The following is a 27,214-nucleotide window of genomic DNA, read 5'->3' on the forward strand; positions in this document are numbered from 1 at the left end:
ACAGGTACAAGAGGCGATGACCTATTCTAGGAAATCACTGCTCCTCCCCTTATTTTATTTAATTCCAAAGGTCCTTATTGAGACACTGTTTAAAAGAGCAAGTCCTTCATTAGAAATACACAACATTCCTTTTCCGCCTCTCATCTGACAGCATAGTCTCAAGTCTGACAGCTACCATGGTAAATTTTAATACTTCTAATTTTCTCTTTTGTGACAAAAATATTGACTGGAGAAATTTGTATTATAGTTGTATTATACCGGTGAACAAATAATTTGTTTCGACATTGTTTAAAAATCTACATGTAGCAACCAAATTGCCAACCCTATGCTCTTATAGACACACGGTTTCTGTTTGCTTGGCTTAAATGTTAAAACTGTTGGATTTGTTTCTGTTTGTCTATAAAGAAATATTTGTTCCTGGCTGTGCTGCTATGTTGCCTCCTGCCACTGTCAAATGCTCAGTGCTTCCAGATCCTCACCAAACCAGGTAAAAGAGAAACAAAACACACACTCACACAGACACACAGTCTATATTTGTGGTATATACATTTCTTCATTAGAGCAATATATAACATATTCACAAATGAACCAACAATTTGACTGGGATGAAAAATGATTACAGGCATGACACATTGTCAGGATCATGACGATGGAACCTGGCATGAAGTAGGATCTTCATGGAGGAATAGCAGATGCTATGACTGTAGTTGTGAGGGATGCTGCGCTGCGTAAGTAACATTACAGTGTTTAAATGGAAAAATAACAAATTTAACTGTATATTTACATGTTCACTGTCTTCTGTTAATTGTGTGATTGCAGGTTTTCAACCCCTAAACGTATCCCGGCTGAATGTGTGTCAGTGTTCGACTCAAATGAATGTGTGTACAGAGTGTTCAAGAAGGATGACCCGACAGAACTGTGTCCAATTTTTGCTGCAGTTGGCAAGTGATGCAGTCATTGGTCCAGGTGGCATCAAGGGCTGAAGTATTGTATTCCTGTTGTTGGGTTGAGGGGTGTTTTGTTGGTTGGAACAGACAACTAAGCAGGAAGCACGGCTGAAATGAATAAAAATGGCTCTTCAAATAAAATTTCAAATGAATAAATAAACAAATAAACAATTAATTCCTGACTTACTTCCTTTTGATCAACATTGTATGACAGCAAAGAGAATTTGTAACAACAGAGAAAAACAAACCATGTTAAAGGGGCACTCCACCAGTTTTACACATGAAAATCAGTCACTCATTACAAAGAGTAAACCTGGCTGTGTTACCAGTTCTACACTGTTGCTCAGGAAGGAGGTCTCCAATCTAACCCTGAGTTTCAGCTTGGGTTTGAGATCTATTAGTAAAACAGAAAGGCTGCATTCTTAGTTTAGAAATTAGCATGTATCATTTTTTACCATCTTATAGCATGTTTGCATGATGCCATTTGCAAATCAGCAGTAAACGCAAACCTCATCTGAGGATGGTGGGTATGTGGAGAACATATGGATTCATTACTCATGCAGGTCATTGAATGAGTTGTTAGGGTCCCCTGAATCAAGGTGTGAATGGCTGTTGAAGCATGTAAATCTACTGCACTATAATGCAATCCCTAAATATTACAAAATACAGAAAAACAACATTTTTTTTACCCCGCCCCCCCACCCCCAAAAAAAACTGAAGCTTCAAAATAAGTATTTACTACTTTCACAGTTATTCTGAGTCATAGAGTCTGTATGTTCTTGTACAAAACCAGTCACCAGCCATGTATTACCACTAGGAGGCAGCACAAGCCAGTGGATTGTGGTGTTTCTACTGTATTGTCTTCATTAACCTACAGTGTGTGTGTGTGTGTGTGTGTGTGTGTGCGTGTGTGAGAGAGAGAGAGAGAGAGAGAGAGAGAGAGAGAGAGAGAGAGAGAGAGACTTTTGAGTACAAGGAGACTTGTGAGAAGACATTTAGAGTTGTTAGACATCCGGGATCTCTGTTGCATGTCTCTGTCATTAACAAAAGCAGCAGGAGTTGGTGGAGGTTGTGGAGCTTTGTCATCTTGTGCATGCTGAGCAGGACCCAGTGATGAGAGAGCCTCAACAACAACAGTGAGACCCTCAACACTCATGCTTCCTCTCTCTCCTCCACGTCTACCTGTGAGTTACTGCTCTCTTCTGGATTACTGCTTTTCCTTTTCCATGCTGAAGGCGCCGGTGGAGGATTGAACCTGCAAGGATCAACTTCTCCAACCAACTTTTTATTTTATTTTAATTTAAGCTGGTTTAATTCATCACCTCATCTGTATGAGATTTTCTTCAGTTGGAATAATGCTTTGGTGCTGGAGTAGAAACTCCTGGTTTCCAGTGGTGCTGGGTGCTGCATTAGTTGTGCTCACTGCAGGAAATGCTGGACCGGACCAGGACAGAAGGCAGGCTGGGTCGTCCTCGTGCTTTGGAGGCTTCGATCTCTACTTTGTTTTGGACAAGTGAGTAGTCTGACACACATGATCTGACACAGTTAGATGGGATGGATTAAGAGGATGTTAAAATATAAAAACCTGGGTTTAATAAGAGCAATTCATTATTTCTTTATCTGGAAATTTGTCCCCCTGCAGTGACTGAACCTGAATTGAATATTCCATCAACCTGTATCTGCTGATTGCCTTAAAAACTATTCATTCTTATGAGAGCCCATTAATGCACAAAGTAAATATATCAGTACATATGCGTCACTTTATGTTGGTCTCCTGCTTCTTTCAGTGATAGTTATTGTCTCTGCAAAACCTTTTCATGATGTCATCACCTTTTCTGTTATCATCACACCCTCTGGGTTCATGTTTTGCAGGAAGGTGCCAAAAGCTTTGATCTAGATTTCAGCATGGTTATATGTCCACTGGGGGTATGTGTGTGGTGGTCTGCTGCACAGATTATATACACTGTTACTGGTTGCTGTGTTTGGGGTTGCTCCTCTTTAAAAAAAGATGTCACCATGTGGCTTGTTTTTATTCAGAATGCATGCATTTCTTAATCATTGGCTCCTCATCTTCTCTAACTTTTAGTCTGTGTATCTGAAGAACACCGGATGTTTGGCCTGCCTGTTTAGTCATTTGGATACTTTGATTTAGAAACTGTCCATGTTTATCCAACCTGGTTTTTGGTGATTCCTGTTTCCTTTCAGCCATGCAACATGGGCACCCGATCAAAGCTGCCACAGTTTACCAATTACATGATCACATTGATAACATTTCAGATGAGATTGGATGAGTTTCCGTTAGGGTTGATTTGGAGCATAATGCACAATGCATGTTTAAGGAAAACTTTAATTTCCATGCTCCATGCTCTAAACAGGAAGCAAGCAATCTCATTAGTAAAGTCAGTTGAGTGAAAACAGTTGAACAGTTTCCAAAATATCGTCTGTCTGACATGAACAGTGTTTACCTGAATTTACTTGACAGGGACTTTAAGGGGAAGCAATAATGTCAGCTAATATATGCATTGCCTCCTTGGCACTGACAATTAACTTACCCAGACTGTTGCTTTTGGATCGTAACAGAATACTTACCTTATGACATTCAATTTTTTTTGTGAGAGTGGTTCGTCATGAGCCAAAATATCTTGCCAACTAGGTCATAAGCAAATTTATCATCCAACTCCAGATTTCTTTATCTAGAGGATGGACTTGGTTGTATTTCAGTTTGCATTTCACTCTCTCCTTGTGGCTCCTCTGTTTATAGTCCCCCCCCCCCCAATGACGCTGATGGATTTTCCAGTTGTCCTACAGTACACGTCAGTGCCAACTCCAGGCACTCTGCTGTTGCTCTGAGGGGAAATAAGGCAATTGTGTGTAACACAGAGTGATTGTTAGGGAGAACCTTGTTTTAACGACACAGATTTATTTTGCATGTGTGACCTGACCACATTTACCGTTGAAGAAAAAAATGTACACTTATTAGCTGTTCCTTTTTTAAATTATTTCTGCAGGCTGGAACTTAGCTTGCTTTTGAACAGTGATGTCCTCCACCTGCACTCACTGTCCTCCCGGTATTGGCCTGACCTCTCTTCTCCATGTCTGTGCTGCCCTTACTCCATTAGGTCCAGATGTTCCAGTGTTTCAGTCTGTTGGCCTGACTGTTGTGTCATGGTAACAATGGAAAAATAGGTTTTTAAAGAAATGTTTCAGGAGGATTTGGCAATTGAAAGACATTTTCAAAAGCCTCAATACAAATACACAATACAATATCCTCTAATTTTGATATTTATAATTATATAATTAGATGAAAGGAAATATGTGGAGGTGAAGGGGCGGAGAGAGCACCTTCACCTGCACCACTGAGGATCAATCAGCACAGGTGAGAGCTGTTAGCTGATTGATCCTCAGACTTTAAAAGGAGGCAGCAGAGCTGCCTCAGAAGAACACGGGAGAACACTGAGAAGGCTCTGAGAACTCCAGGAAGAACGCACTAGACTCGGGAGAAGAACGCTCAGAGAACACTCCAAGAAGCCAGAGGTCCAGCAGATAGGGCTGGACCCATTTAAGTTACATGTTTGGTATGTTCTGTTGGGAGATAATAAAAAGATGTTGCTAAACCCACAATGGTTGGACTGGTCTGTCTCTGGCTGTCGTGAGGGGAACCCTGTGGCGTGGTCGAACGCCACACTGGCACCTGTACAGGGACCTCACACAGCCAGAGACATGGACCGGGTACAATCGCTGGGGAAGGAAACGGAGGAGCTCCTGAGGCAGACGCAGAGGCAGACGGAGGAGCTCCTGAGGCAGACGGAGAGGATGAAGCTCGAGCGCCTCACCTGCGGCACCGAGCTGGAGAGGGCGGGGAGCGCTGGTCCCCGATCGGCGGTGAAGCCGATGGGTCCGGCTCCAGGGTCAGCGGGGAAGCTGACGCCTCCGGTTCCAGCGCTGAGGTCGGCGGGGAAGCCGAGACCTCCGGTTCCGGTGCCTCGGTCGGCGGTGAAGCCGACACCTCCCGGGCCGACTCCTCTTCCTGTTCCCGTGTCAGCGGAGAAGCTGACGCCTCCGGTCCCGGTGCCGAGGTCGGCGGGGAAGCCGACACCTCCCGGGCCGACTCCTCTTCCTGTTCCCGTGTCAGCGGAGAAGCTGACGCCTCCGGTTCCGGTGCCTCGGGCGGCGGGGAAGCCGACACCTCCGGTTCCGGTGCCTCGGGCGGCGGGGAAGCCGACACCTCCGGTTCCGGTGCCTCGGGCGGCGGGGAAGCCGAGACCTCCGGTTCCGGTGCCTCGGTCGGCGGTGAAGCCGACACCTCCCGGGCCGACTCCTCTTCCTGTTCCCGTGTCAGCGGAGATGCTGACGCCTCCGGTCCCGGTACCGAGGTCGGCGGGGAAGCCGACACCTCCCGGGCCGACTCCTCTTCCTGTTCCCGTGTCAGCGGAGAAGCTGACGCCTCCGGTCCCGGTGCCGAGGTCGGCGGGGAAGCCGACACCTCCGGGTCCTGCGCCGAGGTCAGCGGAGAAGCTGACGCCTCCGGTCCCGGTGCCGAGGTCGGCGGGGTCTCCCGGACGGCGGCGCCCCACTGTTCCGGGGTCCAAGGTGCCCGTGCGGCGGCGCCCACCTGCGGAGGGGTCCAAGGTGCCCGGGCGGCGGCGCCCACCTGCTGAGGGGTCCAAGGTGCCCGTGCGGCGGCGCCCACCTGCTGAGGGGTCCAAGGTGCCCGTGCGGCGGCGCCCACCTGCTCCGGGGTCCAAGGTGCCCGTGCGGCGGCGCCCACCTTCCAGGCCGCCTGAGGGATGCCGCGTCCCGCGACGCCCACCTGCTCGACCCCCGGAGCGCCTCAGTCGGTGGGCTGGGTTCCTCCCCTGGCCGGATGGGAGGGGGGGGAGTAGTTCAGGCCGGATAGCTCCCGGGCCTGAATTTGACGGTGGGGGTATGTGGAGGTGAAGGGGCGGAGAGAGCACCTTCACCTGCACCACTGAGGATCAATCAGCACAGGTGAGAGCTGTTAGCTGATTGATCCTCAGACTTTAAAAGGAGGCAGCAGAGCTGCCTCAGAAGAACACGGGAGAACACTGAGAAGGCTCTGAGAACTCCAGGAAGAACGCACTAGACTCGGGAGAAGAACGCTCAGAGAACACTCCAAGAAGCCAGAGGTCCAGCAGATAGGGCTGGACCCATTTAAGTTACATGTTTGGTATGTTCTGTTGGGAGATAATAAAAAGATGTTGCTAAACCCACAATGGTTGGACTGGTCTGTCTCTGGCTGTCGTGAGGGGAACCCTGTGGCGTGGTCGAACGCCACAAAATATATCTATGCTTAAAAGCTACTCCAACTAAATCTCTTTATTTTTACTTCCTTACAACAACAGAGTAGAGAGGACTTTGTGGACGTTGTCAGGAAGTCCAATAAAAACATCACAGGGGAAAATGTGAGTCCCAACAGCTCTGCTTTGAGTTCATTAACAAAGAGGAGGTAGTGAGCAAGATGATCAACATCCACACTGACCTGGTTGCATGAAACCCGGTCAGAGGATATATTCATCTGACTCCAATGATAATAATTCACAAAATTAATATGAATAGAGTTGCAGGTGCATTATAAAGATGTTAACAGTAATCTGAGGAGTGCGACGTAATTGTTACTTCTCAGAATCAACCAGCTGTGCTGCATGAGCTTTTACTCATGCAGAACTATTCTGCAGGTTTTTCTCCTCCCTTCAGAGGCAGTGTCTGTTTTATGGGTGGATCACTGACTGGTCAGGGGACAACACAGAACAACCAGAATGGGATACAAAATTATAACAAAGAGATGCTAAAGTAGAGTAACAAAATGAGAACAATGATACAATTATAGATTGTATATAAAAGGTGGACACTGCATCTCCACTTCCTCCCATTGTACAAAACTTAAGCTCAAATAAATGGTGTAACGGGTGTGCCACAGGTCCTATTGTCTCAAAAACAGTCGAGGGTCTGTTGTTAATTTGACAGAGGTCATTAGATGTACAAGTGTTTGAAAAGATCCTCACATTAAATTTGGCTTTTCTCTTCTCTATCAGATCTGGGAGTGTGCAGAACCACTGGACAGAAATCTACCACTTTGTCGAACATCTAGCTCATAAATTCATAAGGTAAAAAAAACCCTGGTTGTGTCAGAAAGTAACTGTGGGAAAGGATACAACAAGAACTGATTATTGGTTTAACAGAGTGTATTCCTCTCTTCTCCTTGCCGCCAGTCCACAGTTGCGGATGTCCTTCATCGTGTTTTCCACTGACGGACAGATTTTAATGAGCCTGACAGAAGACAGGTGGGTGCAGATCCCCTCAAAATTAATTTCAATCCTTTACTTCTCTGTCGTCCATCTAAAAGGAATGAGCGTAATACCAGATTTGGACAGAGGTCACACACAGATAGGATTCCTCTGCGTTTTTTTTATGATCAAGAGATTCCAGACAGATACTTTCCCTCGCTGTGATGTGATGATGGTGTCGCTGGTCTGGACGGCTCCTTCATCACATGGTTTTTGACACATTGTGGGCAGCTTATAAATCTAATCTTTCCTCAGCAAAGTGTCTCAAAAGCCACAAAATCTTTTCACTGCTTCCCTCACATCTTATTCAAACTAAGGACTCATTTCCTGTCTATCTGCATGACAGTTTCTCAAGCCAATACACACCAAGGCTGTTTCAATTTATTCATCTGTTACACATTGCTAGTATTTCCTTCAAATTGCTGCCCTCATGGAAACTGTTATTCGCTTACCCCCCCCCCCCCCTTGCAGAGTCTAGTTTCAGTCAGAAGTATGTTCTCAAAATAATCTCACAAAATAAACATTTTCCATTAGATTATATATTATCAGAAATGTGGATTAGCTCGTGTTCCATGTGTCTGCTCAGGGAACGCATTCGCAAAGGTCTGGAGGAGCTGCAGGGGGTCCTTCCAGGGGGAGACACCTTCATGCATGAGGGCATCTTGAGGGTGAGCGGCCGTTTCACTCAGAGCTTTATCTTCACAATATCTCCAGACCTATAACACCACCCAGGCCTGAGCACCGAATGACTGTTTCATTAACTTCATGCCAGATGAATAGTCCACTGTTTCATTCCGGGTCATCTTTTTCACAGGCCAGTGAGCAGATATACTATGGAAACACTGAAGGTAACATCTTTTCATCCTGCTATTTTTTTTAGGACAATTATATTTTTTAATTACATGTGATGTTTCAGTTACTCACAGCTCATAGAAATACACCCAGTGTTCAATATAATAGGTACACCTATAACATCTAATCCAATACAGCAGCCCTGCAAATTCTATCTTTACAAAAAATAATAATGTCCTACTGAATAAATGTATAAATGAATTTGTATGTTGGGGTGGTAGTTAAAGTGTGCTTTCCTGCATTGTATTACATAGAAAATTACTTCAACTCACTACATTAAAGCAGATGTGTATTTTTGTTTATGGAGTGAAACTGTGGAATGCTAGCAATGATTTAAAATGTTGGTCAAAGATGATTCAATTAAAAAACAAATTATATAAGGACATTATTACTATTATCATCACTTATTTGTGATTCTGAATAAAAGAAAGGAAATCAGGAAAAAGAGGACCATTATGTTATTCGTATGAAAGGGGGCAGGTCATTTTGAATGTGTGTAAGTGTATTGTTTGGTTTTTGGATTACACTGAAATGAACAAAATAAATGTACATACATTTTAATATACATTTTATAATGTCACAAACAAACGTGCATAATAGCACAGAATGAGTATTTATTTCTAAGGGGGAGTTCTGGTGTGTTTTTCTGGGATAATAAATAATTGTGTGATACAAATCACAATGAACTAGGCCGTGAGAGATTCAGGGAGCCTTTATAATGCTGCCTGGTTATTTGCAAAGCATGATAAGAGGATATGTTATGAGAGCAGCATTGATCAAATTCTTTCTGTGTGCAGGTTATCGCACTGCAAGCGTTGTCATAGCTCTGACAGATGGAGAGCTGCACGAGGATCTTTTCTATTACGCTGAGAGAGAGGTGAGAGAGCTACAGAGAGGTTAAATGGGTCATACAAATTAGAACCAGGTGGAATACATGACTGTGCACGTGACGGACCACATCAAACACTGCCAACCTAATGTATACATCAGCACTTTGATCCTCCTCCTTTAGTCTGGAAAAACGGGGTCAAAACACAAGATTTATAAGTGCAAGCACAGTCATCCTCCGCACATATGCACTGGGATCTAATGATTTATTTGCACATCAGATCATCCAGACAGGAGAAGGCTTTAGAAAACCTGAGAATAGCTTTGAGTGCCCTCACAAGGAGGTTTTCACTGCAGCCTGAAATGCTGTGAGACGCCTTATTGTCATTCAGAGTCAACACCAAAACTCGCAGAAAAGAATTATTTAGCTGGTCTGTCCTGCTTTTGGTTTTCAGGCATCTGTGTGACATTTCTATTCCACATTACATCTAAATAATATTTTTCAGCCGGAACACGGTGTTATGCAACTTCTTATAAAATCTTTTTAGAGGTCACATTCACACAAGTTTATTTTCACCATGTTTTGGACGATGTTGTGAAAGGCAGAGGTGTAATTGAACCCAGGTGTTGAGCTTCTTCCTGTTTTTGCTGTGAATCTGTGTGTGTATCTGACAGGCCAACCGTTCCCGAAGTCTGGGGGCCTCAGTTTACTGCGTGGGGGTGAAGGACTTCAATGAGACGCAGGTGTGTTGATGTTAAAAGTATTTGTACCTTAAATGTATTGATTGAGGAATCAATATGGATAACAAGAGGATCCATTTTTCAAGTAGCTGTTAATTGCTTTAGAATATTGTATTGTTTTATATCAGTTTAAACTGTTTATATAAGTTAGGTCAGACTGCCAACTCTGTTCCTAGAAAACGAAAGTTTGTGTAAGGACGTGAAATGTATTACAAATGTCACTGAAGCTTCTATCCAAGTAATTTTGGCCTGATCATTGCAGAGTCATTCTACTTTGTGTCAAAATTGTTTTAGTTTATCTTCTATTAAAAAGTAAATTGTTTCATTTTGTTAATAACGTCCATATGTCCTACCCCATAATGAAATATCCTGCCGCTGATTCTGCTTCTGATCAGACAATTTCTGAAGAATTGTAAGTGTGAATGTAATGACTTGTTTCCTCTGTAGCTGGCAAAGATTGCTGATAGTAAGGACCATGTCTTCCCTGTAAATGATGGATTTGAGGCTTTGCAAGGGGTCATTGATTCGGTAAGCATTTAACTTCTGCTCACAAACATGTTCAAATAACATCAACTGTAATCAGGACTGATAAACAGCCGATTATAAGAGTCTGTATTCATTTCTCCTTTAACACACTCACTGATAGAATAGCTCGCAGCAAACAAGACTAAATAGGTTTAAAGCATGATAACTTATTCTATCCATGGAGCCTGTCCAGGAACAGAATTCCAGGAAAACCTGCTTTGACTGTGTGACTTTGCTTTTGATCAACATGACTTGCATTGGACCAAACATGATCAGAACATGTGCTGTACCTCTTCAGACCAAACTCAGTTGTGTTTACTTACACTTTTGTCGCTTGAAAAAAAAAAAACTGTTTGTCAAGCGGGAGTAGTTGTAACTGGGATGCAATGTTTGTTGAGAGGAGTTAAAGGTCAGACAGCTGACTGAGCTGATGGTCACCTGGAGCAGATTAACTTAGTTTATGAGTGAGACTGTGAGACATGAATCTGTCCTCTTCTTAGAATTATAGTGGGATTTGTTCCTAGAGAGCATTAAGTATAGACACATCTGCAGAAACTTCAAACCAATAGCCCGCTGTGGAAAAAGGTTTGTGAATATTCCCATTAAAGACCCAGAACTGTGTAAAACCAGTCACTGTTAAGAGGAGCATACCCACTGCTATACAAAAGACATGGACACTAAACTGAATACCAGGATCAAAATATTATCCTCACATTGTAATAAAGCTGTAAGCAGAGATGCACAAGCAGAACAAATGTTTGAGTATTAAAGGACAACACAAAGCCAGAGGCCTGCTGCTGCTCTGATGAGCTCTGTGAATTCCTTCTCTTTGTCTCCTCAGATCCTGAAGAAGTCCTGTATTGAGATCCTGGCTGCAGAGCCCTCTAGCATCTGTGCAGGAGGTAAGAGATTTTCTTCACCCTCATTCTCCATAGGATGCTCAATAATGTAATCTTCAGTAACTCCTCATAAGAATCACAAACAGGCTGTAATGTCAGGTCGTATTTAACAAATACAGACACAGTGTCTTGACAGTCCAAAGCATAGACTGTAAATAAAGATGGTCGACATGATAGCCAAAAGTGAAGCCAAAGCGTTTTGATTGGTGGTTGGCTGAAGCATAGGTCCTAAACCCGGCCTCCTTCATGCTAGCAGTGTAAATCAAAGTACACATCCAATAAATGTTTTTTAAAGATGGTTCTGTCATTTTTGTTAGTTCTTATCACACTTGTGTTTGTTCAAGTGTATATTTTTCCAGTAAGTTTGGTTTTAATTAGCGACTTGATGTTGGAAAAATAAGTGAAACATCAAAATTGACAGCTAAGACTCACTCTCAATTGGTCGACCGCATCTTCATTTCTGGATAGTAGGAGGACATTGAGATGTGTCGTCCATCTGTATTTACCATCCATAGTCCACAATGATTTAACCCAGACTGTGTCAATATCAGCTTCAGCACTTCGAAACAAATTATATACTTGTTTTCCAGTGTCAGTTTGCCATGTGCTGGGTTTGTGGTTTTGGTCCCAGAGAAACTGCTGCGTCATACCACGCATCAACTATTTAAAGTATTTCCAACAACAAAATATCTTTGTTTCCTAACAAATTCAAGTCAGTAATTATATTGACAAGGAAATTATAGTAGTTGAGTGAGTGTTCCATATTGGATAATGGGGAGTTTGGGTAATTCTTTGGACCAAAAAGTATTAAAAAAACACAACCTTATTATCAGTTGTTTCTTCTCCTCACCCAGAGACCTTCCAGGTGGTGGTGAGAGGAAATGGATTCCTCCATGCCCGAAATGTTGATAAAGTACTGTGCAGCTTCCGAATCAACGACACCCTCACCAAAAGTGAGTGAATACCATCTAACTCAAACCAGTTCATTAGCAATAAAAGCAGCTGGAATACACGTAATCAGAATTACGCATAATTGAGCGTCTTGCTCATCAAACACGAAGTGAGCCACTCAGCTGGAGTCCTCTTTGATCCAGCAAGGAGCTATTCTGGTGTTATTGGTATCATGGCTTTTTTTTCTTTAAACAACAAACTGCAATTTTACAACCTGGAAAACCGCCAGATAAGGAACCACACACGAGGCAGGATGAAGGAAAAGGCCTCAAGGATACAGACAGTTTCCCCACAATGCTTACTAGTGGCTCACTGTAATAGTTGTTAAAACCACTTCCTCCAGTGCACACTGCAGTAGCTGCAGGAGGTGCTGGTTAAATTTCAAAGCAAGTTATTCACCAGACTCGAGGCACTAACCCACAGTCTGCTCCTCTGATGAATAGGCATGTTTCTTTTTCAACCTTATGTTAGTGCTTCCTCTTTTCTCAGGGATTCAAATTTGGAATTCAGCACTTAATCATCTTTAACTTTGTATCTGTTCATTACTTCTTTCAACTCTGCATTGTTTCTCTCCATTTGGTTTATTTAGATGTTGCATGATGGTTAATATGTGATTTCTTGTGTTTTTTTAGCCTAATCCATGCATATGCAGACTATACAGTAAAGTATATTTATGAATGATAAGTAGATGATTGAAAATGCAGTATTATTTACCCAGAGACCATTTGCTTTAACAATGGGTAATTTGGTTCTGCCATCAACTTTCAACAAAGGCATCTTGCTCTCTAAATCAAATTCTATACAAACAAATAAAAAATATATTTTCAGAATTCATCAAACTTAAACAACCCCCGTGAATGATTCTTATTTCTGCATGATACATCAAACAACTTTCTGGACATGGAAACAATTTAAGTAAAATGATCTCCATTATACTTATTCATCCATGTCTCCAAATTGTTTACACACAATTCTCAATTGTTTAGTTCACATCAGGGATAAACTTTAAATGAATAAATAAATAGGCCATGGTTAGCTCGGCTGCAGATAAACATGGGATAGATAATCTATCAGAAAAGGCTACATCTTTACTTGCCCTTGTTGACTCGCTGCAGCCCTTAGCATACTTTGCAAATATGGTGAAAAGAAAAGAAAGACAGCAGCAGCAATATGTAACTAACATGTGCCGAGCAGATGAATTGATGTTTGAATATGTTTTGCCAGGAAAGAATAGCAGAAAATACAGTGAGGCGTGCTAGGATTTGGCAGGTCCTGTTCTGAACAGTCCATTGTTTTGTTGCAGTGGACAACACTGAACAATGTAAATAAGGAGACAAGACATAAAGGAATTCTGGCAATGTACTTTCTCAGTTTGTTACCAATAATTCTCTAATGTCTATATGAAGTTCCTGCTAGCAGCTGGTTAGCTTAATTTAGCTTAGCACAAAGACATTAAGTATGGGGAAACTTGCCTTTGATGAGTTTATAAAACCCATGATAGTCCCTGAAAGTCTGACTAATTGACATGTTGCATTGTGTTGGTTTAATCTATTAAAAAAAAAAAACAGGGTATGTAACCAACAGTGGTTCTACTTGCTGGAATTTTTAACAATTGCCTGGAAACATCACAGTGGCAGCAAGAGTCCCTGGAGTCACTAAAGCTGTTTTCAGACATGCACAGATCTCTGCAGATACTGTTTTTTTTTTTTCCTGGAGGAGGTGCATGTGTGAACGCAAATGTCAGAGTGAGAGGCTCTGCAGTTTCTGCAGACATACTCCCCCTGTTCCTCAAGTATAAAGTCTGTAGAAATTCAGGAGAATTTGATGGTGGTTGCCTCCCACCAATAAACCGAACAAAGAGAATTTATTGCGAGAACACAGCAAGGGATTCATCACGAGCGAGTTGATATCGCTTCTAATGATGCAAAAATGGAAAAACAAACAAACAATTAGAAAACAAATACCTCTATGCTAAGCTAGCTAGCAAGCATAGTATTTCACATTACACACATGAGATATTGATCTTCTCATCTAACTCTCCGCAAATAAGCTTTTAAGTGTATTTCCTAAAATAAAATGTCTGACCTCTATATAAAGTCTAGTAAGTTGCATTTCTTCAAGAAGTCAAACAACTGTTTCTCTTGACTCTATGCTGATTTGAGCTTACCAACAATATGTCCCAGCTTTTGGTCTTTCTAATGATTAATGCCAGCTTTAGAAATGATTTAAAGTTGAACTCTGCAGGGCACTTATCTGCACCTCCCAGTCAAACCTAGCAACTAGCAACCTACCAAGTAACCTACCAACACTTTGGGAACAAACAGTGTGAAACATGATGACAGTCTAGCGATTCCATCTTTCTACTCAGTGGAAATCTGAAGACTGTTGGAATGTTAGACTTTGCTGTAGTTTTTTTCATTCTTTTTCATATTGTTTTAATGGTGTAAGGCCATTCTGAGTGTGAGGTGGTTGCATATTTATATTTGTACCCCCCCACCACTGTGCTGCATGGTGTTTCTAGGGAAGACCAATCCTGACCTACTGTGCGACTGCGCGTATTGATTTCCTCACTCCTGGGGTATGCTCTCCCCTTGCCAGGATAAACAGACAGGCCTGGTGAGACGACGCTCGTTGGAGCCACTTTCTTAAAAAGCCAACTGGACAAGGAGAGGACCTACATTTTGCCTGAAAAACAAAAGCTGTGGTGAAAGCTTGTAGCTTGTAGTTATGACTCTGAGGGGAATACAGATGTCCTCGCTCAGCAGACAACAAAGCACAGTTTTGAAGAAACTCTCTTCTCAAACACTTTTTTATTTGAGCGAAGGACATAGGCTCCATTCTTTAATTGAATTAAAATGAAGTAATGTGGCATTAATCAGTCAGGAGAGAGATCTTTCTGTAATCAGGCTAAATAATGATATAATCTGAAAGGTGACTCGGGTCATGACTTGCTGGTAAAACTCCTGCTTTGCAAGCTTTGTATGTCAGTGACTATACCACTGACCATGACCACAAGACAAGACTGGAATACTTGGCTGATTCTTGTGCTGGTTTTTATGATTCCTTTCCCTCGTCTGCTCTAGTGGTGAAGCCTTTGATTGTGGAAGACACATATCTTCTCTGCCCTGCACCAGTGCTTCAAGATGAGGGGATGTAAGTCCTAGATTTTATTAAAAAGAATGAGAGGTTTTATACGACACCATCTGCTCTGTTTTTAAAGACACCACGCAAATGACAGCTGGAACATTCTTCTTTTTCAGGGCAGCAAATCTTTACGTCAGTATGAACGAGGGTCTCAGTTTCATCTCCAGCTCCGTCACAATAACCACTGTGGGATGTGTGAGTACAATTCTCTGTACTAGCATTTAGCTTTGAAACTGTAATATTATGAGGTCATGGTACATTGCATAACACTAATGATAGAAAACACACAAATAAAACCAATCAAAACATCCATACATACAGACAATGGGCCTTGCACATATCTCAGCTGCCATTGGGCAAGGGCCAGGGTAAGTGAAAACAGTGAATTACAATTTGGTAAACACTTGTTTAAATGATGGATGCAAATTGTTTGAGGTTTTTCAGCACAAACAGTCATTGTCTTTGGTGTAACAAGCTTTGAAATGGCTTCATAAGATCAAAAGAACCACTTTCCTACATGAAGCATCGAGCCCGGAGAAGTGGTTTACATGGATTTAGTGCTCTACTTATTCAGACTGTGGGAGTTGACGTGTCTGTCTCTGTTACAGTCTGATGGGACCATCCTGGCCATCGCCCTGCTCATCCTGATGCTGCTCCTGGTCTTGGCTCTTCTCTGGTGGTTCTGGCCTCTTTGCTGCACTGTGGTGAGTTTTCTCAAACACTAATGCAAAAATAAGATGCACACATGCTGCTTTACAGATGGCTACTGGTCTAACCAGCTTCTTCAAACCTTCGATGGTCTGAAACAGACCTGGAAGGCAGCAATGTTGCTTGTGGACAATGCAACAGGCAGAAATGTCTTTTCCAGGTCTGTCCTCACTGGCTAACACCCCCCCAAGGCATCTTATTAACCTTAACAACACTCCCATGGTGAGAAGGTTAGTCATGAGTCAACAAGGGCATCTGGCTCCTTTGAATCCCTGCAGCTGAACTTAGTCCAGAGGAGGAGGTCAAGGCCACTGGGTGAATGTGTGTTGAAGTAATTATTCTGCTGTTTAAACAATCTGTGTTTCTAAAGGTCACAGCAGGTGACCTCTGAGTCTCACGTCTCAATACAGCCTCAGTATATACACTGGAAGACTTAGTCAATTCTTCCACCAGTAATAGCTCTAAGTTTCCAACGAGTGACGTGGAAACAAAAACCCACATAGGCTGAATGTTTTGGGTTCATATCATTGTTACTATGTGGGTGTTTAGAAGCAAGCTAGCTCTCCAGAAATAAAGTTTTATGAAAAATATTTGTATGGCAATCATCTGCTCTGTATACAGTAACAAGAGGAAATTAAAAAAAACACTGTCCTGTGGTCAAACTGCCAACATCACTATATCTCAACAAACTCTCTTGTTACTCATGTTACTTTCTGTCAAAATCTGTAATTCTCCTTTCGAATTAAAAGAGGGGTGTCTCTTCAAAATCCAGTCCAATGTTTCCAGAGCTGGAAACAGCAAAGAGCTGAGAGGTGCCAGAGAAAGATGTCAGCTTTTACAACATGGCCTTCCCTCCCTTTACTTTATTTTTCTGTTCTTGTCCATTCCGTTGCAAACTCAAGTCTGTGCAAGCAGGTCTGTTTAGGAAAAGCAGTGCTAGGTTACCACGGGGAATTGTTTCGTGTTCCAGGATTTGGAGCCACGTGGAGGAAAATCACAAATAAGAATCAGGATTCCTTAATTTGCTTAGTGCAATAAGTGTAGTAGAAACTGTGTTGGAAAAAAATATGGTAACTTATGTGCAGGCGAAAGAGAACAAGTAGATGGTAAAAGACAGACTAAACTCTACATGCTAAAAAAATACATTCTGTCTGTATGCAATCCATCAATGCTGCTGCTGTATGACACGCTCTGAAAATGGAAGTAAATGGATAACTTAAAACCTCATACATAGGATAAACAAAAAGTATAAATCCTCTATACAGAAAATAAGAGCAGTGTTTATGAGCCTGTTACTCCTCTTTTCTCCTAATCAACAACCTCAAGCCAAAAAATCTGGATCGCACATTTCTAGGTCAGTGTTATTAGTGTTAAAAAAATAACCAATTCCTCAGCCATGTGTTGTGTAACCATCGTGTTGCACACAGAGAAGACTTTGCTTTAACACACAGATGATACATGAGTGTGTGAGTTTTGTCATCTTCTTATGTGTAACACGTTCCTTCTTTCTCCTCTCATGCGTGTTTGTGTGTTTTTCCACCCACAGATCATCCACGAACCCCCACCTCCACTTGAAGAGGAGAGTTCGGTGAGAGCTGCTCCGTCTCCACTTGATCTCTTTCTTATGACTCAAAAAGAAAGAAAAACAACTCATCATTTAATATTCAGACAGCTGCAAATGTTTGGTTTGTGTAATTGCTGAGTTTACTCTGACAATTCAAACCTCGTTAACCATGCTGCGTCATTCATTCACTCCCTGACCTGAAACTGCGATTTCACTCATTTAGCAGTTCATCATTTGTGATGTGAGTTAACGCCCTCGTAGAATAACAATGAAACCCCGACTTTAACTGTTCTTTTCTGCCACCTCTATGTCCATATTTTTTTATTCATGATTTCTGGAGCTGTTCAGACCTTTGTGGAATAATGTAAAATTTAACCAATATCCTTATTTCATATGATTTGGTTTGATGACCAAATCCATATAAATAAGGTACAGTATTTGCTCCATTTAAACTGACAAGTAGGTTTAACTGGAGAATTTGTAGCAAAACCAGACTCCAGTGGCAGCCTCGGCCTCAAAGACAACTTTCAGAATTCATTATGGTTTCCTGTGTAAGACATCCTAGTAGACTATGAATCTTAGAGGGTGTATTAAAGAGCTGTAATATAACAAACCTTGCCCAGTGGGCTTTGTAATTTCCTCTGTCAGAGGGGACAGAAATGAGGACAGGGGTTTGAGTTTGGAGGGCAGACAGATAATTTTACTTCAAATGAGCCGCATTGTCACAAATGAGAAGGCATCTACCATCAGGAGTTAGCTCCGAGGTGATTATTGGGTGTGTACATTAACCATAAAAGCTTGTTAGCTGTAGGTGGTAAGCCTTTTAGATGATATATTGCAATAAAACTTATGTCCTGCCCCTGTCCCATAGGATGATGAGGACTTTGATACACCCAAGAAGAAGTGGCCGACTGTGGATGCTTCCTACTACGGAGGAAGAGGTGTAGGTGGAATCAAAAGAATGGAGGTGAGATCTGATGACTTAATTAGAAAGAATGAACCTTAAAAGTAAACTCTGGGATCATGAGGGCTGCTCTAAAAGGCATCTCTAATTATGGAGCACAGCAGCAGCTCTCAATTTAACTGCACTTATGCTGAACCATCTTTGAAACATTAAATGTAGTCTGTACTATTGTCATAATTTCCTCTCTATCATCAGGTACGCTGGGGGGAGAAAGGCTCCACAGAAGAAGGAGCGAAGCTGGAAAAGGCTAAAAATGCCAAAGTGAAGATGCCCGAGCAGGAGTACGATCTGCCCCCCACACGGATTCTCAACAATGGCATGCAGAGAGCCCCAGGGCCACGCAAGTGGTACTCGCCAATCAAGGTACAGGAGCGAGTAGCTACAGGAGGAAACAGTCTGGGGAGTATTAGCTCTGACAACAAATAAGAATGGCAAACATAGAAGTTATGAGTTTCATGTGTACAACATGCAAAACATTTGTGAGACATAAAGCTCAGCTTATGTTTAATTTATATAAGCATTTACAATTCTGCTGAGACAAATGTTCTTTTTTCAGCTGTTAGCATGTGTCTGCCTACTGTAAAAATACATCTGTTGCAAATTACTCCATGTTAACCTGGCTGTGGATATACAATTAATGGCATTATTAAAATGTTGTTGAAAGTAGCATTAGATGTGTTAGGTAATAACGTTAGGTGACTATTGGCACACAGGCCCTTCCTCCAGGGCCAGCACGGGGTTAAAGGAGTTGTTCCGAAGCCTTCCCAGTCAGCGGGGGGATCGCTAATAGAAACCAGACTCCTGTTGGCCTGACCTCCAGGGAGCAGTGCTGCACAGCCAGCACTTTTGTTTAGTGAGGAAAAACAGCTGCATTTTCTGCCCTTATCCTCAAAGTATTTGCTGTGTTCAAAACCAGCTGAAATGATTTCAACGTGACACTTTGAAACGACTGTAGTAATGGGGTTAGTCCTGGTCATTTTTAATGCAGCTGGGGTTTGGTGCAGTGTGGGAGAAAAAACTAGAGAGATGATTTTGTCTTTTCTGTCTTTCCACAGAGCAAACTAGATGCATTGTGGGTACTTTTGAGGAAAGGCTATGACCGTGTGTCAGTAATGAGGCCTCATCCAGGTGACAAGGTAAGAAAAACACTTCACAGATGATTTATCAACCTGTATTTTATCTAAAATGACATAAGGCCTTGGTTGCGCATTAGCATTTGTCAGATTGGAGATTTGTTTGCATCTGACAATGCTGAGTAAATAGACCAGCTGTTGTGCACAGAGAGGCTCATGGGAAAACCTGCAGTGAGTTGGGATTGAATCTGACTGGCTACAAGATGCCTGGTGAAGTCATCATGAAAAGGAAAATGTATTTTATTCAAAGTCCAGATTGTGAGGTGGAGGGAAGTGGTATGTGATACAAAATGTAACAAGCTGGCTGAAGGAATCTGAATCTGGTGATGGACAATTTTGGAGCTTTAAATACACAAACAATGCAAACACAGCATAACTGGCATCACATTCGTCTGTAGTTCCAGAGTTCAGCCAGAGTTCAATTAAACATTATCCAACTATCAGAGAGCTGGAGAAGTTCTCCCCCGCTACGTTATTTAAGTCTTTATTAATATCTATCACCAACAAATGCTCAATGACGTAAAATCCTGAATGTGTGTGTGAATGGTTGAAAGTGACTTGTACTCTAAAGTGTTTGGGTGATCGAAAAGACAGGAGAAATTCTGTAAATAGTCCATTTACCATGTTCCATACCCATAGTATTTCGCCCACAATATCTGATAATTATCAAACACCTGCTCCTTATAATCTTCCAGCTTCAGTTGATATAACAGCAACAGAGAACATCTTTAGTGATGTGGGTCCACTGCAGTCTGGATAACGCTGCAACAAAGTGCACAACTATTACAATCACTCTCATTCATAAAATTAAAACTATTTGTAATATGCTTATTCTGGCCATAATGTTTCAAATTGCCAAAAATAGTGTGATATTATTATGGAGATATATATATATATATATATAGTACTATTGATTCATGTGTTACAGGACAAAACCTTGTATCACTGGGGCCAGACTTTGAACAGTCTGTTCTAACAAACATCAAGGCTGTGGCTCAGGAGGAAGAGAGGGTCAGCCATTAACAACAGGGATGGTAGTTAGATCCCTGGCTCCTCCAGTCTACATTTTGTTTCTTTACCCTCAAATTTCCCCTGATTGGTGTGTGATGAGAAAAAAAAGGCACTGTGTGTAGAAGTGCTGTATGAATGGATGAATGCTTTTTGGAGCGGTCAACAAGACTATCATAGTTCTCCATAAAATATAGACCACTTACACATATGTGAGATCACCTGGTGCATAACAAGGGGTAACTCCTCATTAAATGAAAGAAAATATACTAGTTCCTTTATGCTGCAAATAAATCTTTAGTTTTGCAAAATAGAAGAAAACATTGTTTTAATCCCATTTAGTCATGTGTTAAAAGATCAATTGAATGCCTATCTACAGCCTTTTAACACTTGAGACCTATGAACGCCTCCAGAAAACCCATCACAGCTTGCAACAACAGAGTGGAGTTTACCACAGAAACAACCAGGCCCAGTGTCTCAACAATGAGACGTTAATACAACACACTGAGACTCTCTACTGATCCACTGCAGAACTAGAGACAGAGAACAAAGCTCTCCACAGAGACTGTGAGGTCCTTCAAACACAGTTCAGTGACTGTAAAAATAATGCTGACCTTTTCCACTGTGAGCAAAGTCTGAGACCTGGGAGTGAGCGGGATAACAAGTAAATGTCAAAACACCAATGTGAGAATTGTGGAGCCTGATTTTGACAACAACAGATTGAAAGAGGGGTTTCCAAAAGACAAGAGATCAGGGATGAGAAGGAAAGAGGAAGTTCACGTGAGACTTGCACATGGATTCAAAACTTGAATTGCTATGACTTAAAGGTCCAGTGTGTAAGATTTAGGTTCCTTTCATCTAAATTGTATGAATTGTAGTTTTCTTTACCCCAGAAAAGGTCCTTTATATTTAAATACTTTATATTTACATTGAGGGGACCCTCTCTACGGAGGCTGCCATGTTTTTTTCACTAGTCCAGACTGGACAATTTAAACACCTTTTGAGTTTTTATGACAATTAAAGGCTTCGACAGGTTCTTTTTCATGTTTGGAAGGAGAGGGTGAGGTGAGGGGTGTTCAGCTGCAACATGCAATTTCAACACTAGATATCACAGAATTCTACACACGGTACCTTTAAGCGTTTATATATTTTCAAATTGATATAATGGCCAGTCTATCTTGCTTCTGGGATGTACCGACAATAGAACAATATGTATGAGAAGCTGCACCTAAAATGAAGCAATATTTAAGGTGGACTGGTCCGTATTACTTCAATCACAGTCAAATAATATCACCAGTACTGGAGTTAAACTCACAGGGTCACGTTTTTGGCTTTATACCCTTCAGTACAGTAAGTGCAGCTGATGCACTGCTCTGTAATTAGATGTGTAGGAGTGAATCCTTCTCACTATAAAGCTCGACATTAGTGCACTTGGGGGGGGGAGTTTGGGTCAAGTATCCTTGATGATTCGCAGTAAACAAGCGTGTTCTGGTTGCAATTAGGAGTCTCTTGTCAAGGCCTTGCATTTATAACTTCCTCTAAATGAATGCAGTGGTGGGAGGGGAGAGACCAGTTGATCCCACTGACTGGTGCCGGAGAGAAACTTAAGTCAGGTTCCTGTGACATATTCAAACGCTGTTTTCACACATACTCTCTTAGGAGACATTGATTTTAAGTACACCTTTGATGCACTTCACTGTCACTCATACTTGTCGGCATGCATCATTTTCCCTGCAGGTCATTTCGCCCTAGTGGTAATGCGAGCAGAGTTTTCACTCCTTATCAGTTCACTGCCACTCCCTGATCCCCTCGTTGCAGCTGTCCAGGGGTGTAGCTTGTTTCTGGAATATGATCGTCTCTCTTGCATGACCGCACTTTAGTTTGGATCACAGCGTGATGGCAGGTTAACTTGTTCAGTTGAGTAGAGCATTTACAGTACATGGTCCATAAATCCCCCATAATTGCCCATAAAGCTGTGATTGGGAGTTATATCATGTGCAGGTTGAGGTCTGTTGACAGTAAAGTGCTGTTGTTTAGATCTGTGCTGACAATGGATGAGGCTTCAGTAAGTGAGAGGCACACAAACGTCTGCTCCAGTCATCAGTCTGTCTGATTTCTAACAGAAAGCAGTGAGGGACGTTTTTATATCTAAGACTAATTCAGCTGTCAGAGCAAGAAAAGTATGTTTTGTCTAAATATGATTTAGACAAGCAGTACATATACACTCCTAAGTTTCTTTACATCATCAGTAACAATCTATCCATCCATTATCTATACTGTTATCCTGTAAGGGTTATGTAGGGCTGGACCTAATCGTAGCAGACATTGGGCAAGAGGCATATACACCCTGGCCAGGTCGCCAGTTTAACGCAGAGCCAACATACAAAGACAAAAACCCATTCACATTCACACATAGGGTCAATTTAGAGTCTTCACTTAAAATAATCCCAACCTACCTGATTTTGGATTGTGGGAAGAAGCTGGAGTACCTGGAAAAAAAACACAGACACGAGAACATGCAAACTCCAGACAGAAAGACCTGGCCATCCAGAAACAATCACAACAGTTAAAAGTATTTATCTACTACATGAAGTTATTAAAATGGAAACTTGGATTCTTGAATCCTTCACAACATTTCATAAATATACCTGTAAACTTTTCATATCAGCTTTAGTCTGGATTTCACAAAAACCACTGGTTCTCCATCACTCTGAAATACATGGAGCCTCAAAACTGATCAAACTAAACAGGGAATAATTCATAGATTCTGATGAAAGAAAAATCAGGTATGTTTAGGGAACTGATGAGTGTGTGCAACTAGTTCAGATCCCACAAAAACAGATCTTGTGAAATGAATTGTGGGTGATGAGGGGACTGTTGGTGAATGTATGTGCTCTCTGAGTCACATACGTTCGGGTTCAGTCGAGGCAGATGGCCGCCCACATTGAGTCTGGTTCTGCTGGAAGTTTCTTCCAGTTAATGAGGGAGTTTTTTCTCTCCACAGTTGCCAAACTGCTGCTCACTGTGGGAACTGTTGGGTCCGTCTATCATTTTTAAGGTCTATGAAAAGTGCCTTGAGAAAATGTATATTATGATTTGTAAATATACAAATAAAATTGAATTTAAAATTGAATTAAAATGAGTGCCCTTCTAGTTCACTATGCAGTGCTCCTAAGAAATCCCCACAATGGAACAAAAGTACTTTCTGTCTACGATACGCAAACACGAAAACTCTCTGTTGTGAAGAACTACAGTGCCAGTATGCATAGTGACGCTGGTTCCCCAGTGTCTTAAATCAAGATTTCGTGCTCATTATACAGTTGCGAGAGTTAATGTTAAGGAGGAGTGGATGATGGGGTTCAAATCTTTCCAGTTAAACCAGATGCTCCACACACGCGACCAACATGTTTGTCTCAGAGCAATGTTTGTAATTTATAGTCACTGAATGTTCCTCTGAAATCTGGTGTGTTTTTAAATTTCAGGGCAAATGCATGAACTTCACCCGCATGAAGTCTCCCCCTTCCCACTACCCTCACTACAACCACTCATCCCCCATCTACAACCCCCCGAGCAAGAGTCCAACACTGCCGCAGGGCACCCTCCCACCGACCCCCAGCAGCCCTCCATCATCTCTGTCTTTCTCCTCCTGCACCCTTCCATCATTACCTCCAACACCTCCTCCCACCTCCCCTTCCCCCTCTCCTCCGCCCTACACCCCACCTCCCAACCGGGCTCTTCCTCCGACCAACATGCCCACACCAGCGTTGTCAGCGGCCTCAACGACCCCTTCACCTCCTGCCTCCCCAACGGGCTCCTTGCCTCCTCCTCCACAGGGACCTCCTCCTGGTCGAGCCCCTCCCCCTGCACGCCCACCGCCTCGCCCTGGGCTGTAAAGCTCCAGCATGAGATGGGAGAGAACCCCACAAATTTGAAAAAGGCAACACAAAGTCCCACCAGTGATCAGCACATGACCATCGTTGACCACCTGGAGGCCAGGACATGTGGACACTTGTGCCACTCTCAGCGGGCTGTGGCCTTTCTGCCTTGTGAAGAGGAGCAGCGAGGACTATTTTTCAGCTATTTGTCTACAGTGAATGTTGTACACTTCTAGCACAACAGTGAAATTGCTCTGATGCTTGAATTACACAGACGTTCCCTATGAATGAGGTCATGCGGGCCGGCTCAAAAACATTTGCCTCCGTGGACCTGTGGGCTGCTTCAGGCCCTGATGCCTTCTCCATGAGCTCACAAGATTGGATGAATCCAAATCAGCTGCTCAACAAGGAGCAGAGTTGTTTTCAAAACGATCATGACACCAAAATATGTGTAACGTTTCCATCTTTTCTAAAAAGAGACAAGAGGAATCTGAAAAAATCCCTGTTTTTCTGTTCTTGAATGTTGAGCAACTGCATGCCATCGTGTTTGAGTCAGTGTGTGTTCTTTTGATAACATTTCTACCTAGTTTTATGCATCATACACACATCTTTAGTTTTACTATTTTTGTACTCCTTGCACTTTTGACTTGCATAATAAACCAGCCTAATGTGCACATAGGAGTGAACTATAAACTGGGATTCAGATACTTAACTATACACCTATACAGGTGCATCTCAAAGAATAAGAATATTGTGAAAAAGTTCGGTTTTTTAAACTTTATTTATATCTTAGACTCATTATACATCAAGTTCTTAGTTTTTTTTATTTATTTTGAGTTTGATCAATACAGCCTAAAGGGAAAAACATATATTTAAAAATATCACAATAATTCATATTGAGTTTGAGTAAATTACCATAAATACTGTGTATCTCTTGGTCAATGGTCCAATGTCCTGTTTTCAGATCCCTCACCACATTGATGCAATAACTCCTGCTAAAGGAGGCCTGGCCAAGTATTGTCTAAATTTTAAATTCTTTATTGATTGATCTTAGGAAATACTCAAATACTTTGAGCTGTAAGACGTAATCAACCAAATTAAAACAGGCTGGAAATATTTCCAATATTTCACTTTACATGTAATGAATCCAGAATATATTAAAGTTTAATTTAATTAATAGTTTGAGATGCACCTGTATAACTGATATGACCACAGTCACAGCTATAGTTAGCAGCGTACACTCTGTCTATCAAGATGTGGACAAAACCGTGTCAGAATCAGGGAGAAACTTTGCACATTGTTTTGCTCATCCAGCCACAGCCTCTTACGAAAGCTGTTTTTTATGTAAATAATCATTTTGCTACAATAACCATGTGTCTTCAGATCTGTGTGTGTGTGTGTGTGTGTGTGTGTGTCAGAAAGAGAGAGAGAGACTAATGTACTGTATGTATTCATGACTAGAGAGTCAGTCGCCAGTTTCATCAACTTAAATAAAATGTTGAGGTTTTTTTTTTGCACAACATCCTTGCAGCATGGATCACAATAAAAGCGTTTTGTTCCATGGGTCACATGAAGTTCAGATTAATATGAAGCTGCTCTGTGATAATCAGAAGACTCGCTGCAGAATGCAAAGCAATCACAATCAGAAAGACAGTATATGCAACTCTCCGTGGATACAGAATGTAGACATCTATATCTGTAAACATCTTAGGTGAATAAAAGTCGACTCTGTTCTTCTGTATTTTCTTCAAAAACAACTTGTAAACCAAAGATTTAGCTCCTGACAAGGTTAAAACAACCTCTGGGCTGAAGTTTGTTCTCTAAGCTTTCATCGGAAACCTGTTAAGACTTTATAGGTTTACTCTCGTCTTTCCTTCAGTCCTTTTTATGCACACTATGCCTCCTTTTGTCTACAGAATGTCTTACATATACATATTCTACGGTATGTTAAGATATCAAGATGTTCTGTAACTTTCAAATTAAATCAATGTTTTATTCCATTCTCAGTGGAACACTAAATCAGAGCACTGGTTTTGCTGCTGGGGTCACTGGGTTCACACAGCAGAGGGCAGCTGAATACAGAAAGCTCACGGCTCTTCACTCCCTCCCTTTGATGGAGGGAGAGAAAAAAAAAAGAGACAAGAAAATGCGAAAGCCCGGCTAACTGATTCCAGATGTTCATACTGTATGTTGCATTATGTCACATCCACGAACGGGGTGAGATACATCTTGGAAAATATTAGACACCATCTAATCCTCAGGAAATCTGGACAGGCTACAGAGACTTCGCGCTGCTGCTTATCGTTGGCGGCACAATTTCGGGACAAATTGAGCTCATATCTGTAGTAATATGGGACTCAGAAAACAAACATCTAATAAATATATCCACTAAATATCCTACACCTTAAGTATTTAATACTCTATTCAATGATAATGTTGTTTGCTAGTAAGACTGCTCAAAAACAACTAAGAGATTTCCATGAAACTTGGTGGAAGGATGCAGTATGAGTCAGAAAGAACAGATTAAATGTTGGGGTGGAACTCGGTCAAGGGGCGAATCAAGGATTGCTTTTCACTTTCACTGCAAAAATAGGACATTTATCAACATTTAGCTGATTTCTCAGAGAATTCATGGATCGTGGGTTAGAATTACAAAAAAGAAAAAAAACAGGCATGGTTAGGAGACTGATATTTATTATTGTTTGCAATTTGGTGCCAAGCCAAATAACAATCTGGATTGAGTGACTTGAAGTGTGGTTTCCTTTGGGGA

At 41.8% G+C, this 27,214-nt stretch overlaps 1 protein-coding gene across 1 annotated transcript; it reads left to right on the plus strand.

Annotated features, from left to right (window-relative positions):
- Positions 1–1,965: 1,965 nt before the first annotated feature.
- LOC109633742 (anthrax toxin receptor 1-like) lies at positions 1,966–25,734 on the plus strand. Its single transcript, XM_020093777.2, has 18 exons — positions 1,966–2,460; positions 7,001–7,072; positions 7,178–7,249; positions 7,839–7,920; positions 8,067–8,100; positions 8,902–8,981; positions 9,608–9,676; positions 10,121–10,201; positions 11,040–11,100; positions 11,952–12,050; positions 15,132–15,201; positions 15,309–15,387; positions 15,801–15,896; positions 17,447–17,488; positions 18,336–18,431; positions 18,624–18,791; positions 19,484–19,564; positions 24,052–25,734. Exons 1-18 carry the CDS (start codon positions 2,279–2,281, stop codon positions 24,460–24,462), a joined length of 1,875 nt encoding a protein of 624 aa, XP_019949336.2. The 5' UTR covers positions 1,966–2,278; the 3' UTR covers positions 24,463–25,734.
- The last annotated feature ends 1,480 nt before the right edge of the window (positions 25,735–27,214 follow it).

This window comes from Paralichthys olivaceus, chromosome 4 (genome assembly GCF_024713975.1).
Source record: "Paralichthys olivaceus isolate ysfri-2021 chromosome 4, ASM2471397v2, whole genome shotgun sequence".
In the NCBI taxonomy this organism is placed as follows: Eukaryota; Metazoa; Chordata; class Actinopteri; order Pleuronectiformes; family Paralichthyidae; genus Paralichthys; species Paralichthys olivaceus.